A 20,505-nucleotide genomic window follows, 5' to 3' on the forward strand; every position below is an offset into this window, starting at 1 on the left:
TCAGTCAGGTCAGGCTGAAGAGCTTTCCATTCATTCTGTATATGATGTCAATTAATGATGGCACTTTGTCCTTGACCAAATGGAGGATCGTGGCTATGAAGATGATGAAAAGCATAGGGGCAATGATGCAGGCCTGCTTCACTCCTGATTGAACATTGAAGGCTTCAGTTTTTGTGCCATTCACCAGAACTGTGTCATCGTGGAGAAGCATTATGATATGGATGATTTTCTCTGGACAGCCTGTTTTGCTCAGGATCTACTACAGAAGTGGTCATAGTATGCTGTGAATGCCTTTGTCAAATCAATGATGGTGCGGTACAATGGCTGGTGTTGCTCTTGACACTTTTCCTGCAATTGGCAGACAGTGAAGATCATGTCTGTTGTCCTTCTTGATCATCGGAAGCCACTCTGAGTTAAAGGAAGGATGTTTTCTGCTAGTGGTCTCAGGCGGTTATTAGTAATTCATGCAAGAACCTTTCCTGCACTTGGCAGCATTGAGTCACAGTCAGACTTGTCTCCTTTCCACTTGTCAAAAGGTAACAGTCATTGAGTCTTTCAGATCGGTGTGTATTTCTTCTTGAGTCCAGATTTTGACAATGAGTTGGTGCAGATGGCATTAGAGAAAGGGACCTCCTTCTTTAAAGATCTCAACGGGAATGTTGTCTTCCCTGGGTGCTTTATTGTTTTTCATGCCTTTAAGGGTGACAAGATTTTTTCAAGAGTTGGGGTTTGGCTGAGTTCTTCAATGATGTCTTGTGTTGGTAAATGACTGACCACTTCCTCCTTCTCAACAGTTGGTTTGGTGTTCAAGAGGTCTTCAAAGTGTTCCTACCATTGAGCACTGAAGTCATCCTTGCTTCAAAGGAGTGCTTGTCCCTGGGTGGAGGGGCCATTGCTTTGGTGGCACTGAAAAAGGCTTTGTTGTCATTGCGTCAGTGAGAGCTTGGATTTCAGCAGCCTTGTTGATCCATCACTGATTTTTCAGTTTGCAAGTTTCACCTTGCAGTGTCACTTTGCCTTGCTTTGCTGTAATGAAGACCTTTTCTCTTGCTAGGTCAATCTTTCTGGAAAGCTTTTCAATTTTTGTCAATAAGTCATTGGGAGACCTGGTCATTCTCATCAAACCAGTCCTGGCGCTTCCCCTTCTCATATCTAAATGTTTATTGGCAGGCTGTTGTTATGGCTATCTGGAGCTCCTCCCAATGCTTAGGAGCCGAGATGGAGTACTTCGTGGGGAGTTCTTTTATCAGGTACTGCTGAAACTCAGCTTTTGTTTCTGGATCTTTGAGCTTGTTGATGTTGAACCTATTGACAGTCTTGCAATGTCTAGGCCTCCTCTTGGGACATGTGCTCAGCTTGGATCCTGAAGCAGCTCAGATAATGATCTGTCCAACAGTCGTCTGCACCAGTCATTGTCTTGGTGGACAGCACATCTTCCTGATGGCACTTTCGGACAATGATATAGTCAAGCAGGTGCCAATGCTTTGAGCAAAGGCGCTGCCTGAGGGCTTTAAACTCTTCCTTTTGACTGAAGATTGTGTTGGTGACAATGAGATGAGATTGAGTTCAGTGCACTTCTTGAGAAACAGGGTGCCGTTGATGTTGCACTTGCCTACTCTAGAGCTGGTGGTCATTTTCATCCAGGGCATGGAAGTCGCCAAGGAGACTGATCTTGTCAGGTGCTGGAATCACACATAGAATGGTGTCCAGCTTTGTGTAGAAGGTTTCCTTCTCTTCATAGTCGGCTTCAAGGGTCGGTGCATAAGCACGAATGATGGTGGTATGCATTTTCTCTCAAGTTGGAGACAGTGTGTCATCAGCCATTCACTGGCACCCACCGGGAGTTCAGTTAGTTTTGGAAGGATAGAGTTCTTAATGGCAAAATCAATGCCATGGATTTGTTGTTTCTCCTTAGGAAGTCCTTTCCAGAAAAAAAAAAAAAACATAACCCCTGTGCTCTTCCTACATCTGACCTTCACCTGTTCTTCTTGTTTCACTCAAGACAGTGATGTCAAGGTCAAGTTTCTGGAGTTCATGAGAGATGAAAGCTGTTCACCTTTGTGGTCGGCCTGCCTTTTTTTTGCCTATCAAGGTTCATATGTTCCATGTACCAAATTTCATCCCTTGTGTTTTTCTTTCTTTTCCGCAAAGACGGTGACCATCTGAATGCTACGCATGCACTGAACCTACTTTAGAGTCAGATTGTGAAGGTGTATGAGCCAGGATTACCATCTGAGGTCACCGACCTCTTTATCTTGGTTCATTTTATAGACAACCTACAGCAGACCCCCACAATATTCATGAGCTTGATGTGTCCCTTGCTAAACTGCCAAGTCGAAGACTGCCTAACATATTATTATTAGGTGTCTTTAATGTCCCTGATATCGACTGGAGAGGTCCCACCATTAAACCATCTCAGCAGAATGGATATGTGGTGAACACATCGCTGCTCAATTCTGTCCAGGAGGCCAGCCTCATTCAGGTCAATCCATGCACAACTAGTCTTCACAACATCTTGGATCTGGTATTTACCACCATACTTCATCCTGTATCTGGTTTATGTGTTTTTCCACCAGATGGTGCACTCAGAGCCGATTCACATCTGTTGCGCTTCACCTCTCATCACGGTTGCACATCTGCCATGTATGAGCAACTCATGACCGGCAGACTATTTAAACTCAGACTTTCAGTTCTACTGTTGCCAGATACGTCCAGATACTTACAGATATTTGATGATCATCTTCCTAGTGTTCCTGTCCTGCCTGGTGCTTTCTGAGACTCCTGACCTTGACCTCATCTTCCTGCTGCTCCCATGCACTAAGACGATGGAGATCCCGCAGCTAAACTCAAGGTAACCTGGTTCCTGGCTCCTGGCTATCTGCACAGCAACATCACTTTGGAACTCTATGGCTCTCAGCTCAGAGTGCACGGCTCTGCTCCGCTCCAGTTAAGTTCCTTCATGTCTCAGTAGGATTCCATTCTCACTCATTCCTGCCTGTGACTGTACATGTTAAAAGAACTGTTCCAAGAACTGTATAAACTCTGACACTGAACTATTAAGAACTTTCCAAGTCTTCAAGTCCCGCTTAATTGGAACTGCGTCACAGACGCGTGGCACTTGACCTCTGACCTCTGAAGATAACTTATGAACTGTGAATGATTCCTGAACAATAAACCATATCTCCTAAAAGGAGAACATTATTTCCAGAGCTGTGAACACTTCTGCTTAAGCCTCCTGAGAAATGTGAACTGTTAAAGGCATCCTGTGTTACGAGTGCAATCACTCACCATCTTTCTCCTCTGTTCTTCCAGTTCTTGGTCTCGGCTCTGTACATCCCACCTGGTCGCTGGCTTTGAACCTCTCAAGCTTTCAGTTCGTTTGCAAGACTGATTCAGGAATCTTCAGCTCCCTATTTCCCACCGCCAAGAGTGGGCTGACTCTCCACTCTGCAGGCACCTCCAGCACAGTATTATCATTTTTCTTCTTGTAAATAAATATCTTTTCATTCACAACCCGCTTTGTTCCTTGCGCCTAGCTTTTGAGTCCATACCCTTTAACCATAACAAAAACTCTCTTATTTCTCGGAGTACATACCCAGTGTGACTCAGACTGAAGAATGATGTATCCATGAACTGAGGAGTTGTTTATATGCATGACTGTCTTTCTGTTTCTGTATATGCATGACTGTCTTTCATAAAGGTGTGAAGAAAGTGAATGTTTGGCATTTTGTTTGGAGAATCTGAGCTAAGATGAGAAACTGCAATGCAAAAGCTTTCCTTTATTCAATTTAGAGCAGCTTTGAGGCAGATTTTACGAATGACAAATAAGTAACTGAGAAAATACCCAGTTAAATTTACTGAGAATTTCAGTGTGGAGACTGTTACCAAGGTTTTTAAGTAATTAGTTAAATTTCACTCCACATTTTTTCAGTGCAGCACACTCATGTGACTTCAACTAAACAATTTTCAGGTCTCTAAGAAATGACCTGTTTCTCTACGTGCTGCTTTAAAAGGAAAGGACCTGACTGGTGCAAATCTGATGTCAGTAATGTCTGACTTGTTGGTACCACAGAGCTGAGGGGCTGGAATTCAACCTTACTGCCTCCACTGACTTCCGATTTATCAAAAGACTTGATAACCCTTTACTTTGTATGTTTTATGAAATTGTCTCCAAGGTTTTGGCCATGAGCATGGACAGAGTAATGAATCAGAGTAGCAAATCTGATCAGTTTCTCCTGTGTTCCAGGCAGGCTTGTTTTTGATAATGTGGTTCTACTCCATGATTTACTGGTATTTGCAGTACAGGGTTCTCCAGCCCTGATCTTGGAGATCTCCTGCCCTGCATGTTTTCCAACTGTCCCTGCTCCAACTGCACCTAATTAAACCATCAAATATGTTCATCCAGTCAGGATCTGGGACACACCCAACAACCACTTTCATTCATGTGAAACATTAAACATCTCTTTTGTTTGTAAAGATCATACAGTAGACCACGTGTAGGAGGTGTGTTCTACCTTGCATGTGTCATCACTGTGGCATCCAACAAGCACATTACGGGACAAACGCATGTGATAAACCTCCACCTCCTCTGGTAGTTCCTTGGTTGTAAGATGTTTGTGGTCCAGTCGAATGTCCTGCAGGCAGCCCTTGAAGTTTCCACCCCAGGAATACACACTGTTCCCTGCAGGGAGCCCGCCAATATATGCCACATCCCCGGCCTCTACACTCACATTCCCTAAGGCGCGATGATGTCCTGCTTTGGGGAAGACTACATGGCCATAGTTTATCTTGATAGTCACTAAATTATAGTGGCCATCAGTGACAGACATAGCTTCTGACAGCAGTGTGGTGTAGGGGCTGTAGACAGCCACAGTGCCTTCCTTCAGGTAAATCGTAAGATAAGATTTTTTTCCCCGATGGAACTGCAGTAGCAGACCATTGTGTTTAAGGGATCGCATTAAAAAGGAGATGGTGAAGTTGTCTTTGTGACCCTCCAAAATATCAACGGCAGCATAGCTGGTGGTGTTCTCAGATCCAAAGGTCCATGATGGATACTCTAAAGAAGAGGAAGGAAACACAAATTTGTCAGTATCTTTTGTAAACGCATCAACATACATTATTTGTATTATTTCATTAAGATGTACAAATCACATGGTGTTAAGAGCGTGTCCAAATCCCTATTCAGTCACAACTGCACAGGAAATTTTGCTGAGTAAACTTTACTTTGCTGGGATAACATTTGATCCCAGTTTAAATAGAGTAAAATATGCTCTACCGCAGGCCTAAATTAACTCAACACTGTGTAAGATCAACTCTTATTGGAGTAAAACCACTTGCATTGACTAGATGGTGTCGCTGACCAAACAGTCCGCCCTAAAAATCGGTCCCAACTAGAGGTGGGCGATACCGGGAATTTTGGTATTGATCCGATACCAAGTAAATACAGGCCCAGTATCGCCGATATCAATACTGATACCGATACTTTTTTCATATTTAAGCTTCATAGCTCCAAAGGATCCAAAAGACCTATTATAGAATTTCGCCAAACATTGTACGTGACAACAAAATACTTTATTATCACAATCAACATTTGTGTTTAAAAAAAATATCACTCAACACAACTTAAAATCTCCTGAGGTAGAGGGCTGACAAACCATAATACAAGGGTGCGCTGCTCTGTGTTGTGTGACACAGCGCAGCACTGCTCTTACAGAGAGTAGACTTTGATGAATCTGCGCACCAGTCAGAGAAAAAAAGCTTGAGTATCGATCTTTTTACACGAGGATCGTTCAATATCAATACCAGCGTTGGTATCGATATTATCGATATTAGGATCAATCCACCCACCTCTAGTCCCAACCCCTGCCTTCGTCATCAGCCGCGGTTCACTGATTATCACCTCGTTTCTGCTTAAAACTGCACTCCAGTCATGATCTATCTCAGCAACAAATACCTGAAGCTTTTGTACAACAATCATTTCCGCATAAATTCAGCATTATTTCATCAGAAGAGGCAGATGAAGCAATCAGAGCGCCACAGCTGCATGAGCTGCTAGCTGTTGTGTTCACTGACCGTCCCTCATTTCCAAGTGTCGAGGAATATCACCTCGTTCCTGCTTAAAACTGACTTTAGAATGATTTAAGAGGTTTTACCTTGTCATCTGATGGTTAATCAATCAATCAATTTTATTTATATAGCGCCAAATCACAACAAACAGTTGCCCCAAGGCGCTTTATATTGTAAGGCAAGGCCATACAATAATTACGTAAAAAACCCCAACGGTCAAAACAACCCCCTGTGAGCAAGCACTTGGCGACAGTGGGAAGGAAAAACTTCCTTTTAACAGGAAGAAACCTCCAGCAGAACCAGGCTCAGGGAGGGGCAGTCTTCTGCTGGGACTGGTTGGGACTGAGGGAGAGAACCAGGAAAAAGACATGCTGTGGAGGGGAGCAGAGATCAATCACTAATGATTAAATGCAGAGTGGTGCATACAGAGCAAAAAGAGAAAGAAACACTCAGTGCATCATGGGAACCCCCCAGCAGTCTAAATCTATAGCACCATAACTAAGGGATGGTTCAGGGTCACCTGATCCAGCCCTAACTATAAGCTTTAGCAAAAAGGAAAGTTTTAAGCCTAATCTTAAAAGTAGAGAGGGTGTCTGTCTCCCTGATCTGAATTAGGAGCTGGTTCCACAGGAGAGGAGCCTGAAAGCTGAAGGCTCTGCCTCCCATTCTACTCTTACAAACCCTAGGAACTACAAGTAAGCCTGCAGTCTGAGAGCGAAGCGCTCTATTGGGGTGATATGGTACTACGAGGTCCCTAAGATAAGATGGGACCTGATTATTCAAAACCTTATAAGTAAGAAGAAGAATTTTAAATTCTATTCTAGAATTAACAGGAAGCCAATGAAGAGAGGCCAATATGGGTGAGATATGCTCTCTCCTTCTAGTCCCCGTCAGTACTCTAGCTGCAGCATTTTGAATTAACTAAAGGCTTTTCAGGGAACTTTTAGGACAACCTGATAATAATGAATTACAATAGTCCAGCCTAGACGAAATAAATGCATGAATTAGTTTTTCAGCATCACTCTGAGACAAGACCTTTCTAATTTTAGAGATATTGCGTAAATGCAAAAAAGCAGTCCTACATATTTGTTTAATATGCGCATTGAATGACATATCCTGATCAAAAATGACTCCAAGATTTCTCACAGTATTACTAGAGGTCAGGGTAATGCCATCCCGAGTAAGGATCTGGGTAGACACCATGTTTCTAAGATTTGTGGGGCCAAGTACAATAACTTCAGTTTTATCTGAGTTTAAAAGCAGGAAATTAGAGGTCATCCATGTCTTTATGTCTGTAAGACAATCCTGCAGTTTAGCTAATTGGTGTGTGTCCTCTGGCTTCATGGATAGATAAAGCTGGGTATCATCTGCGTAACAATGAAAATTTAAGCAATGCCGTCTAATAATACTGCCTAAGGGAAGCATGTATAAAGTGAATAAAATTGGTCCTAGCACAGAACCTTGTGGAACTCCATAATTAACCTTAGTCTGTGAAGAAGATTCCCCATTTACATGAACAAATTGTAATCTATTAGATAAATATGATTCAAACCACTGCAGCGCAGTGCCTTTAATACCTATGGCATGCTCTAATCTCTGTAATAAAATTTTATGGTCAACAGTATCAAAAGCAGCACTGAGGTCTAACAGAACAAGCACAGAGATGAGTCCACTGTCTGAGGCCATAAGAAGATCATTTGTAACCTTCACTAATGCTGTTTCTGTACTATGATGAATTCTAAAACCTGACTGAAACTCTTCAAATAGACCATTCCTCTGCAGATGATCAGTTAGCTGTTTTACAACTACCCTTTCAAGAATTTTTGAGAGAAAAGGAAGGTTGGAGATTGGCCTATAATTAGCTAAGATAGCTGGGTCAAGTGATGGCTTTTTAAGTAATGGTTTAATTACTGCCACCTTAAAAGCCTGTGGTACATAGCCAACTAATAAAGATAGATTGATCATATTTAAGATCGAAGCATTAAATAATGGTAGGGCTTCCTTGAGCAGCCTGGTAGGAATGGGGTCTAACAGACATGTTGATGGTTTGGATGAAGTAACTAATGAAAATAACTCAGACAGAACAATCGGAGAGAAAGAGTCTAACCAAATACCGGCATCACTGAAAGCAGCCAAAGATAACGATATGTCTTTGGGATGGTTATGAGTAATTTTTTCTCTAATAGTTAAAATTTTATTAGCAAAGAAAGTCATGAAGTCATTACTAGTTAAAGTTAAAGGAATACTCGGCTCAATAGAGCTCTGACTCTTTGTCAGCCTGGCTACAGTGCTGAAAAGAAACCTGGGGTTGTTCTTATTTTCTTCAATTAGTGATGAGTAGTAAGATGTCCTAGCTTTACGGAGGGCTTTTTTATAGAGCAACAGACTCTTTTTCCAGGCTAAGTGAAGATCTTCTAAATTAGTGAGATGCCATTTCCTCTCCAACTTACGGGTTATCTGCTTTAAGCTGCGAGTTTGTGAGTTATACCACAGAGTCAGGCACTTCTGATTTAAAGCTCTCTTTTTCAGAGGAGCTACAGCATCCAAAGTTGTCTTCAATGAGGATGTAAAACTATTGACGAGATACTCTATCTCACTTACAGAGTTTAGGTAGCTACTCTGCACTGTGTTGGTATATGGCATTAGAGAACATAAAGAAGGAATCATATCCTTAAACCTAGTTACAGTGCTTTCTGAAAGACTAGTGTAATGAAACTTATTCCCCACTGCTGGGTAGTCCATCAGAGTAAATGTAAATGTTATTAAGAAATGATCAGACAGGGATACTGTTAAGTCTTCAATTTCCATACCATAAGTCAGAACAAGATCTAAGATATGATTAAAGTGGTGGGTGGACTCATTTACCTTTTGAGCAAAGCCAATTGAGTCTAATAATAGATTAAATGCAGTGTTGAGGCTGTCATTCTCAGCATCTGTGTGGATGTTAAAATCGCCCAGTATAATTATCTTATCTGAGCTAAGCACTAAGTCAGACAAAAGGTCTGAAAATTCACAGAGAAACTCACAGTAACGACCAGGTGGACGATAGATAATAACAAATAAAACTGGTTTTTGGGACTTCCAATTTGGATGGACAAGACTAAGAGTCAAGCTTTCAAATGAATTAAAGCTCTGTCTGGGTTTTTGATTAATTAATAAGCTGGAATGGAAGATTGCTACTAATCCTCCGCCTCGGCCCGTGCTACGAGCATTCTGGCAGTTAGTGTGACTCGGGGGTGTTGACTCATTTAAACTTACATATTCATCCTGCTGTAACCAGGTTTCTGTAAGGCAGAATAAATCAATATGTTGATCAATTATTATATAATTTACTAACAGGGACTTAGAAGAGAGAGACCTAATGTTTAATGTTATGTGTCGGACGCAGCTCGGAGAACCGACCAGCGTTTGAAGGACCCAGTATGAAATAAGCAGAGCACGGTACAAAGGCTAACTGAATTTAATACATAACAGTGATAATAACAAAAAGGTGCAGCCTGGCGTGGTGCGCTCCCAGCAGCGCTAACGGTCCGGAGCCAGAAGCTGTTTCGGACCCAAGGACCCCGCCGACACCCCCCAGGTGGCCGCAACAACCGAGTCTGTGAAAGAAGGAACCATTATGTGAGTCCACACTCTACACACAGAACACTTAAAGGTGTACAAACAGCAAACACTTCCTGGCTTGATTACTGATCAGCTTCCCAACCTGCAGGCATGGAACATCCAGTTCACAAAACTCCACTGCAGTGGAAGCTGATACATGACTAACAAACAGCTCAATACAATAAGGTGTGAGGGACACCACATTTACTGACTGTATAACTGTTAGTCACAAAATCTAACGTACCTCAGGAAGTGTGCTGACGAGCGTGAAACCTCACCCCCTTCTCTTTCACAGACTGTGCATCAAACCTGGACGTTCTCAGCATCCGCTGCTGATGAGATGGCTCCCGAGACGACGATCTCACCCGTCTGGTCACAAGGTCGAGTCTCTGGCAAATACACACTGTGCACTCCAGTCTTAAATGCCAACATGTTCCAATCCATCCAGATGCACCACAGCTGTGAGTCCTGACGAGTCGCAGGTGATCAGGGTGAGGTCCTGACAGCCTCAGCAACACAGCCACTCAGTCCCAAACGCACGCCACCTGGGAGGAAAACCAAAAAACAGAAACAAACCGGCAGCCAGGCCCCCCCAGCCATATAACAGTACCCCACCCTCACGGGAAGCCTCCCGGCGACCACACACACCTGGCCCAGGAGAAACACCCCCCTCCAGGGACCATGGCTGGAAACCGCGTCTGCGTTCATCCTCCAACAGACTGGTTGAACTGGCTGCATCTTTGCCCTTGTTTCTGACAGTCTCTTAGCACAGGTGTGGCCAGGAGTTCTTACACCTGTGCGGTCAGCCTTTATCCAAACATGTGTAATTAGTCATAAAACAAAACACAAACAACCAAAACACCCCCCCCCCCTCCCCAGGGGACCGTCCCATCAAACCCCAGGGAAGGGGAGAAAGGAAAAACAACCCAACCTTGAGCTCACAAACAAAAATGCCAAAATACCCCCCCCCCCCCCCCCCCCCCCCCCCCCAGAGGACCGTTCCATCAAACCCCAGGGAAGGGGAGAAAAGAAAAACCCAAACTTGAGCTCACAAACAAAAATGCTACAATACCCCCCCTCCTCCCCCCAAACGACACGTAGGGACCAACACCCCCCAGAGGGCCTCCCGCCAGCTCCAGGAGTAATAACCACGGCCAAGGTCCCTCTGGGATCCAACGTCACCCACGGGGACTACCAGCGCCTCCCAGAGGACCACTCGTCAACCCCAGGAGACGCCTCCCCTCATGACCAATGGACCCAGCCCCGGCCGTCCACGGCTAGATGGACCCAACGCCCTTTCCCCCCCAGAGGACACCACAGTCAAACCCTGAGGGCGGAAACTGGGGGGGGAAAACAAAAAGATACCCCAAACCCCCCCCCTCCCCTCCCGGGTGCAGAGGCTACCTGGGAAACGCCCAGCACAACCTAACTGCACCCCTCCAGCAATGCCGACACTATGGCACACCCGGCTGGAGTCAGAGGAGAAGAGAGGGCATAACAAAAAATAAAGAGAAAAAACAACCCAAGTACCACCCCATCACCCCCCAGGGGACCGTTCCATCTAACCCTGGGGATGTGAAACAAAAAGAAATAAAAGAAAAAAAAAACAGACCAACACACAGTTGTTTGGGTCCTTTTTTTTTTTTTTTTTTTTTTTTTTGTCTGTGTTTGTTCGTTTTCAGACAGGCTGCAGGGTCACAACCCCAGACAAATAGTGGAAAACAAAAAAATAAAATCCCACACAAAAACCAACTCAAACAACACCCACACAAAATGAACTAACACAAAACAAATCAGTGAGTTATACCGTCAAGCTCAACCAAATGGAACACACCTGTTCCTACTCAAGAGCTTGACGGTAACGTGATTCAGTCACCACAAGGGGGAGCCAGAGTGCAAAAAATGAAAAAACCCCTTTGGCGACAGAAAAAAACAAACGAGCTGCTCTTATGTGCGCAGCTGAGTGCAACACACAACCAAAATGTGCTCAACTAAATAACGCCGGAGCTGATACAACAGACGCAGTAGTTACCTTTGTCCGGGGAAACGGGGCTACGACTGTAACACAGGAAGCCCAGCGACCCGTGCTAACAGAGCTCCGCCGTGCGCGTGAACCCATTACAAACGCACTCTTGCAGCTCCCGTTTACACCTCTTATCCGGTCGGAGTGTGACGCGAAGCCGTCGCCAGTCACACTCCACCACGACCCACGGATAGGGCACAACACAGGAACACGGCTGCAAGAGAGCACAAATCAGTATCCAGTAATGGGTCTCAAACACGCACCTTCCGGGCGGAGAGCCCCGCAACTGATCCGGATAACCACTGAACGTCTGCTGCCGCCTTCCCGGCGCGTTACCGTCTCTGCTACTGCTGGGTCCGTGATGTTTGGCCAGAGACTACTGTTATGTGTCGGACGCAGCTCGGAGAACCGACCAGCGTTGGAAGGACCCAGTATGAAATAAGCAGAGCACGGTACAAAGGCTAACTGAATTTAATACATAACAGTGATAATAACAAAAAGGTGCGGCCTGGCGTGGTGCGCTCCCAGCAGCGCTAACGGTCCGGAGCCAGAAGCTGTTTCGGACCCAAGGACCCCGCCGACACCCCCCAGGTGGCCGCAACAACCGAGTCTGTGAAAGAAGGAACCATTATGTGAGTCCACACTCTACACACAGAACACTTAAAGGTGTACAAACAGCAAACACTTCCTGGCTTGATTACTGATCAGCTTCCCAACCTGCAGGCATGGAACATCCAGTTCACAAAACTCCACTGCAGTGGAAGCTGATACATGACTAACAAACAGCTCAATACAATAAGGTGTGAGGGACACCACATTTACTGACTGTATAACTGTTAGTCACAAAATCTAACGTACCTCAGGAAGTGTGCTGACGAGCGTGAAACCTCACCCCCTCCTCTTTCACAGACTGTGCATCAAACCTGGACGTTCTCAGCATCCGCTGCTGATGAGATGGCTCCCGAGACGACGATCTCACCCGTCTGGTCACAAGGTCGAGTCTCTGGCAAATACACACTGTGCACTCCAGTCTTAAATGCCAACATGTTCCAATCCATCCAGATGCACCACAGCTGTGAGTCCTGACGAGTCGCAGGTGATCAGGGTGAGGTCCTGACAGCCTCAGCAACACAGCCACTCAGTCCCAAACGCACGCCACCTGGGAGGAAAACCAAAAAACAGAAACAAACCGGCAGCCAGGCCCCCCCAGCCATATAACAGTACCCCACCCTCACGGGAAGCCTCCCGGCGACCACACACACCTGGCCCAGGAGAAACACCCCCCTCCAGGGACCATGGCTGGAAACCGCGTCTGCGTTCATCCTCCAACAGACTGGTTGAACTGGCTGCATCTTTGCCCTTGTTTCTGACAGTCTCTTAGCACAGGTGTGGCCAGGAGTTCTTACACCTGTGCGGTCAGCCTTTATCCAAACATGTGTAATTAGTCATAAAACAAAACACAAACAACCAAAACACCCCCCCCCCTCCCCAGGGGACCGTCCCATCAAACCCCAGGGAAGGGGAGAAAGGAAAAACAACCCAACCTTGAGCTCACAAACAAAAATGCCAAAATACCCCCCCCCCCAGAGGACCGTTCCATCAAACCCCAGGGAAGGGGAGAAAAGAAAAACCCAAACTTGAGCTCACAAACAAAAATGCTACAATACCCCCCCTCCTCCCCCCAAACGACACGTAGGGACCAACACCCCCCAGAGGGCCTCCCGCCAGCTCCAGGAGTAATAACCACGGCCGAGGTCCCTCTGGGATCCAACGTCACCCACGGGGACTACCAGCGCCTCCCAGAGGACCACTCGTCAACCCCAGGAGACGCCTCCCCTCATGACCAATGGACCCAGCCCCGGCCGTCCACGGCTAGATGGACCCAACGCCCTTTCCCCCCCAGAGGACACCACAGTCAAACCCTGAGGGCGGAAACTGGGGGGGGAAAACAAAAAGATACCCCAAACCCCCCCCCTCCCCTCCCGGGTGCAGAGGCTACCTGGGAAACGCCCAGCACAACCTAACTGCACCCCTCCAGCAATGCCGACACTACGGCACACCCGGCTGGAGTCAGAGGAGAAGAGAGGGCATAACAAAAAATAAAGAGAAAAAACAACCCAAGTACCACCCCATCACCCCCCAGGGGACCGTTCCATCTAACCCTGGGGATGTGAAACAAAAAGAAATAAAAGAAAAAACAAACAGACCAACACACAGTTGTTTGGGTCCTTTTTTTTTTTTTTTTTTTTTTTTTTTTTTGTCTGTGTTTGTTCGTTTTCAGACAGGCTGCAGGGTCACAACCCCAGACAAATAGTGGAAAACAAAAAAAATAAAATCCCACACAAAAACCAACTCAAACAACACCCACACAAAATGAACTAACACAAAACAAATCAGTGAGTTATACCGTCAAGCTCAACCAAATGGAACACACCTGTTCCTACTCAAGAGCTTGACGGTAACGTGATTCAGTCACCACAAGGGGGAGCCAGAGTGCAAAAATGAAAAAACCCCTTTGGCGACAGAAAAAACAAACGAGCTGCTCTTATGTGCGCAGCTGAGTGCAACACACAACCAAAATGTGCTCAACTAAATAACGCCGGAGCTGATACAACAGACGCAGTAGTTACCTTTGTCCGGGGAAACGGGGGCTACGACTGTAACACAGGAAGCCCAGCGACCCGTGCTAACAGAGCTCCGCCGTGCGCGGTGAACCCATTACAAACGCACTCTTGCAGCTCCCGTTTACACCTCTTATCCGGTCGGAGTGTGACGCGAAGCCGTCGCCAGTCACACTCCACCACGACCCACGGATAGGGCACAACACAGGAACACGGCTGCAAGAGAGCACAAATCAGTATCCAGTAATGGGTCTCAAACACGCACCTTCCGGGCGGAGAGCCCCGCAACTGATCCGGATAACCACTGAACGTCTGCTGCCGCCTTCCCGGCGCGTTACCGTCTCTGCTACTGCTGGGTCCGTGATGTTTGGCCAGAGACTACTGTTATGTGTCGGACGCAGCTCGGAGAACCGACCAGCGTTGGAAGGACCCAGTATGAAATAAGCAGAGCACGGTACAAAGGCTAACTGAATTTAATACATAACAGTGATAATAACAAAAAGGTGCGGCCTGGCGTGGTGCGCTCCCAGCAGCGCTAACGGTCCGGAGCCAGAAGCTGTTTTGGACCCAAGGACCCCACCGACACCCCCCAGGTGGCCGCAACAACCGAGTCTGTGAAAGAAGGAACCATTATGTGAGTCCACACTCTACACACAGAACACTTAAAGGTGTACAAACAGCAAACACTTCCTGGCTTGATTACTGATCAGCTTCCCAACCTGCAGGCATGGAACATCCAGTTCACAAACTCCACTGCAGTGGAAGCTGATACATGACTAACAAACAGCTCAATACAATAAGGTGTGAGGGACACCACATTTACTGACTGTATAACTGTTAGTCACAAAATCTAACGTACCTCAGGAAGTGTGCTGACGAGCGTGAAACCTCACCCCCTCCTCTTTCACAGACTGTGCATCAAACCTGGACGTTCTCAGCATCCGCTGCTGATGAGATGGCTCCCGAGACGACGATCTCACCCGTCTGGTCACAAGGTCGAGTCTCTGGCAAATACACACTGTGCACTCCAGTCTTAAATGCCAACATGTTCCAATCCATCCAGATGCACCACAGCTGTGAGTCCTGACGAGTCGCAGGTGATCAGGGTGAGGTCCTGACAGCCTCAGCAACACAGCCACTCAGTCCCAAACGCACGCCACCTGGGAGGAAAACCAAAAAACAGAAACAAACCGGCAGCCAGGCCCCCCCAGCCATATAACAGTTTAATAGACCACATTTAACTGTTTTAGTCTGTGGTGCAGTTGAAGGTGCTATATTATTTTTTCTTTTTGAATTTTTATGCTTAAATAGATTTTTGCTGGTTATTGGTGGTCTGGGAGCAGGCACCGTCTCTACGGGGATGGGGTAATGAGGGGATGGCAGGAGGAGAGAAGCTGCAGAGAGGTTTGTAAGACTACAACTCTGCTTCCTGGTCCCAACCCTGGATAGTCACGGTTTGGAGGATTTAAGAAAATTAATAATCCCATTAATCCATTTGATCGATTTGAGTGAAGAGACTCTGTCCACAGAGCGGCTGAGCTCTGAAATGACGCATGTGCAGTGGAGTTGTTTGGTCGGCGACACCGGTAGGGCTGATTTCACTATACAATAGAGTGTTTTTTACTCTATTTAGACTGGGATCAAACGTTATCCCAGCAGACTAAATTTTACTCAGCAAAATTTACTGTGTGATTTCATACAACCCCTGGCAATAATTATGGAATCACCAGCCTCGGAGGATGTTCATTCAGTTGTTTAATTTTGTAAAAAAAAAAAAGCAGATCACAGACATGACACAAAACTAAAGTCATTTCAAATGGCAACTTTCTGGCTTTAAGAAACACTATAAGAAATCAGGAAAAATAATTGTGGCAGTCAGTAACGGTTACTTTTTTAGACCAAGCAGAGGGAAAAAAATATGGAATCACTCAATTCTGAGGAAAAAATTATGGAATCACCCTGTAAATTTTCATCCCCAAAACTAACACCTACATCAAATCAGATCTGCTTGTTAGTCTGCATCTAAAAAGGAGTGATCACACCTTGGAGAGCTGTTGCACCAAGTGGACTGACATGAATCATGGCTCCAACACGAGAGATGTCAATTGAAACAAAGGAGAGGATTATCAAACTCTTAAAAGAGGGTAAATCATCACGCAATGTTGCAAAAGATGTTGGTTGTTCACAGTCAGCTGTGTCTAAACTCTGGACCAAATACAAACAACATGGGAAGGTTGTTAAAGGCAAACATACTGGTAGACCAAGGAAGACATCAAAGCGTCAAGACAGAAAACGTAAAGCAATATGTCTCAAAAATCAAAAATGCACAACAAAACAAATGAGGAACAAATGGGAGGAAACTGGAGTCAACGTCTGTGACCGAACTGTAAGAAACCACCTAAAGGAAATGGGATTTACATACAGAAAAGCTAAACGAAAGCCATCATTAACACCTAAACAGAAAAAAACAAGGTTACAATGGGCTAAGGAAAAGCAATCGTGGACTGTGGATGACTGGATGAAAGTCATATTCAGTGATGAATCTCAAATCTGCATTGGGCAAGGTGATGATGCTGGAACTTTTGTTTGGTGCCGTTCCAATGAGATTTATAAAGATGACTGCCTGAAGAGAACATGTAAATTTCTACAGTCATTGATGATATGGGGCTGCATGTCGGGTAAAGGCACTGGGGAGATGGCTGTCATTACTTCATCAATAAATGCAGAAGTTTACGTTCATATTTTAGACACTTTTCTTATCCCATCAACTGAAAGGATGTTTGGGGATGATGAAATCATTTCTCAAGATGATAATGCATCTTGCCATAGAGTGAAAACTGTGAAAACATTCCTTGCAAAAAGACACATAGGGTCAATGTCATGGTCTGCAAATAGTCCGGATCTTAATCCAATTGAAAATCTTTGGTGGAAGTTGAAGAAAATGGTCCATGACAAGGCTCCAACCTGCAAAGCTGATCTGGCAACAGCAATCAGAGAAAGTTGGAGCCAGATTGATGAAGAGTACTGTTTGTCACTCATTAAGTCCATGCCTCAGAGACTGCAAGCTGTTATAAAAGCCAGAGGTGGTGCAACAAAATACTAGTGATGTGTTGGAGCGTTCTTTTGTTTTTCATGATTACATAATTTTTTCCTCAGAATTGAGTGATTCCATATTTTTTTCCCTCTGCTTGGTCTAAAAAAGTAACCGTTACTGACTGCCACAATTTTTTTTCCTGATTTCTTAATAGTGTTTCTTAAAGCCAGAAAGTTGCCATTTGAAATGACTTTAGTTTTGTGTCATGTCTGTGATCTGCTTTTTTTCTACAAAATTAAACAACTGAATGAACATCCTCCAAGGCCGGTGATTCCATAATTTCTGCCAGGGGTTGTATATGGAGGCAGAGTAACTGCTTGGAATACTTTTTCCCATTCACACAGGACTAAAAAACTTTGGTATTAGCAATAAATATTGGAATAGCTTCTCAGTAAACAGGCGTGATGCTGGGCCATCACCACTCAAAAAATAAAAATACCAGGATTCAATCCTTTTATCCATATTTTGCACTCTGACTGAAAGGACTCGTCTTCACAGTCACTCTGTCATCTTAAGTTAAATGCTAACTTCACTTTTTTTGTGTGCGCGTTTGTGTTCTGTGCAGAGGTGAGCTCTCTGTGATGCACTGCAGGTGTCAAAGTAGATCAGGTGGCCTCTCACACAATCATGAAGCAAATGTGTCCCATCATGTTCACTTTGTATTTCATGTGTTGCTTCATTTTTTTAACCCTCAAGCGACCGAGTGTAGTCATTTATGATCCCGATCATATATATTTTTTGCACAATTTTTCTTAATTTAATCAGAAAAAAGTTCCTTGCTCTGAATTTGTCAATCTTTTTGTATTGCATTTGTTCATAAAATTTTGCACGGGTCAGCCGATCCGTGTGGCAAGTATAATCCAAACTTGTACAAGGTCACGTACAACCCTGGAAAGATCTATGAGACTTTTGACATTATGGCTTCAGATGGTATTGTAGTTTGCCAACTCTAATCATTATATTTTACTGTTTTGCAGGGAAGCATGGCCAACAGACCGAGAATAAAAAACATTTACAGCTGGACAAACATTGAGACTGATTTTGATGCCCAGAGTGAGAATGAAAATAGCTCCATTGATGGAGATGAGTCAGCATCAGACAGTGAAGATCGTATCTCTGAAATGTCAGACCACCATATTGGCATATTTGCTAGACACCTTTTCTTCTATATTTTGATGCTATAATGATCTTGCCACATTGTAATACATATTTTACTCAAAGAAACTTTATTTTTTATTATTTATTGTTTTCATTTTTGATGCAAAGAAAAAAAAGCAAAGAAATAAAAGTCAACATGCATTTTACAAGATGAAACAGACAAGGGTTGTCTATATAAAAGTAATATTGTTCTATCGGTGTGTGTTTTTTGGCTACTTTTTTGTTAAAAAAAAACACATCAAATTCTATACCTTAGATGATGGACAAATATATTATAGGGTGAAATAAATATGAAGAACCCTATAACAATCATTTACATAGACGTGTTCCTATGTAAAGTCAATGGGGTCATAAATGACCCCACTCGGTCAGATTCGTCACTAAAATAGCCTGGTCACTTGAGGGTTAATCTGCACGCACATTGAGGGAATGCAGAGGAGAGGCACTGACATGAACATTTCATTCATTTTCTATACCCACTTGCTCCAACCAAGGGTCATGGGGGAGGGTGGCTGGAGCCCATCCCAGGGTACACCCTGAATGCTGGGCAGATCCACATATAGAGAGACAAACACATTCACAACTACACGCACACTTACGTTCATCTAACATGAATGATTTTGAATGTGGGAGGAAGCCAGAGTATCCAGAGGGAATCCACATGAACATGGGGAGAACATGCAAACTCCACACAGAAAGGACTAGGTGGGAATCAATCAGGACCTTCTGGCTGTGAGGCAACAATACTAACCACCATGCACCATGCATTTAGTTGCATAATAATTCTGCCCATCAGTAGTTGCTTTAACAATTGTGGGCACGTATGTAATTCCCTTTGTTTTTTGGATTGACTGAGAGAAATTTATTTGTTCAACAATGAAATTCATCCTCAGAAATACAACATGCCTAGTAGTTATGCATGTACACTCTAAAACATTGCAGCCTCATTTTATCATGTAGACGTGCTACCTCTCTTTAACATAAAGAGCTCTTACAAGTTTTGGATGTTGAACTCAACTTTACAAGTTGAGTTGAGTTGTAGCCCTAAATTTATACATTTACAGCTAGTAATGAGGTAAAAAAAAAATTGGAATAATGATTTGGTACAAAAACAGCATCCACAAACACAGACAGGCAGAAGATCTCCAAAGCAGCGAAGATGCCCTCAATTAGAATTAATTAAATAAGTGCATTAATTCTCTTGTCCAAAAGGCCTGATGTTTCAACTGAAAAGACTGTTTTCACTTTTGACTTGAAATTCCTGCTTTCCAACTGGAGATATCTCCTGAAAAACTCTCTCCAGCTGTGCTGTAAGCTGTCTATAATTTGGAGCTCGTCAAAGGTGTCCCTGAAACCATACTTATTGGTGAAATTCCGGTCAATGTAAATTATAAGACATTTTAACTGCCAAGCTTTAAAATCAGAGATATTCCAGACCACGAGAAGTCAACAATCCCATCATTGGGACCATTTATAATTGCCTCATGTCAAGGCAAGAAGCTCGCTTCCCAGACCAGCCAGAAAAGATAACGGGACCAGAGCCTTAAAAACCAGTTTCCCCTACAGGTCTCAACAGACTGAAGGATACAAACACTTTGTGTTACAAATGTTTTTTTTTCTTGTGGGTCAAGCAAAACACTTTGCATATAGTCAATTAACCTGACGTGTTCCTGTTATAACTTGATATGTTAAATGTGATTCTTGAATTATTAATACTTTGATGGCAAAATATTTTGTTTTTCATCAATGGTTTGTTCATGTTGTATTTAGGGAACTTCAATAATCATATTCAAAGGAAGCTAAGAACAAAATGTATGTCAATATATTTAATTGTCTAAGTATTTGAAATGCCTCTGATTCTCCCTGCACAAAGCGTTTCCTCTTCTCATGGCTTCTCACCTTTTTCTTTGCTCTCTTTCTTTTTGCAAGCATTTCATTTT

The 20,505-nt window shown here is 44.1% G+C and overlaps 1 protein-coding gene across 1 annotated transcript in view; it reads right to left on the bottom strand.

The window, feature by feature from the left end:
• The window catches only part of LOC117510113 (protein crumbs homolog 1-like), a 136,959-nt gene that overhangs the window by 17,368 nt on the left and 99,086 nt on the right, over positions 1-20,505 (bottom strand). Inside the window, exon 8 of the mRNA XM_034169728.1 lies at positions 4,515-5,056. Within this exon, the coding sequence (XP_034025619.1) occupies positions 4,515-5,056 (542 nt within the window). The remainder of the gene's footprint in view (positions 1-4,514; positions 5,057-20,505) is intronic.

Source organism: Thalassophryne amazonica, chromosome 5, assembly GCF_902500255.1.
Source record: "Thalassophryne amazonica chromosome 5, fThaAma1.1, whole genome shotgun sequence".
NCBI classification, from domain to species: Eukaryota; Metazoa; Chordata; class Actinopteri; order Batrachoidiformes; family Batrachoididae; genus Thalassophryne; species Thalassophryne amazonica.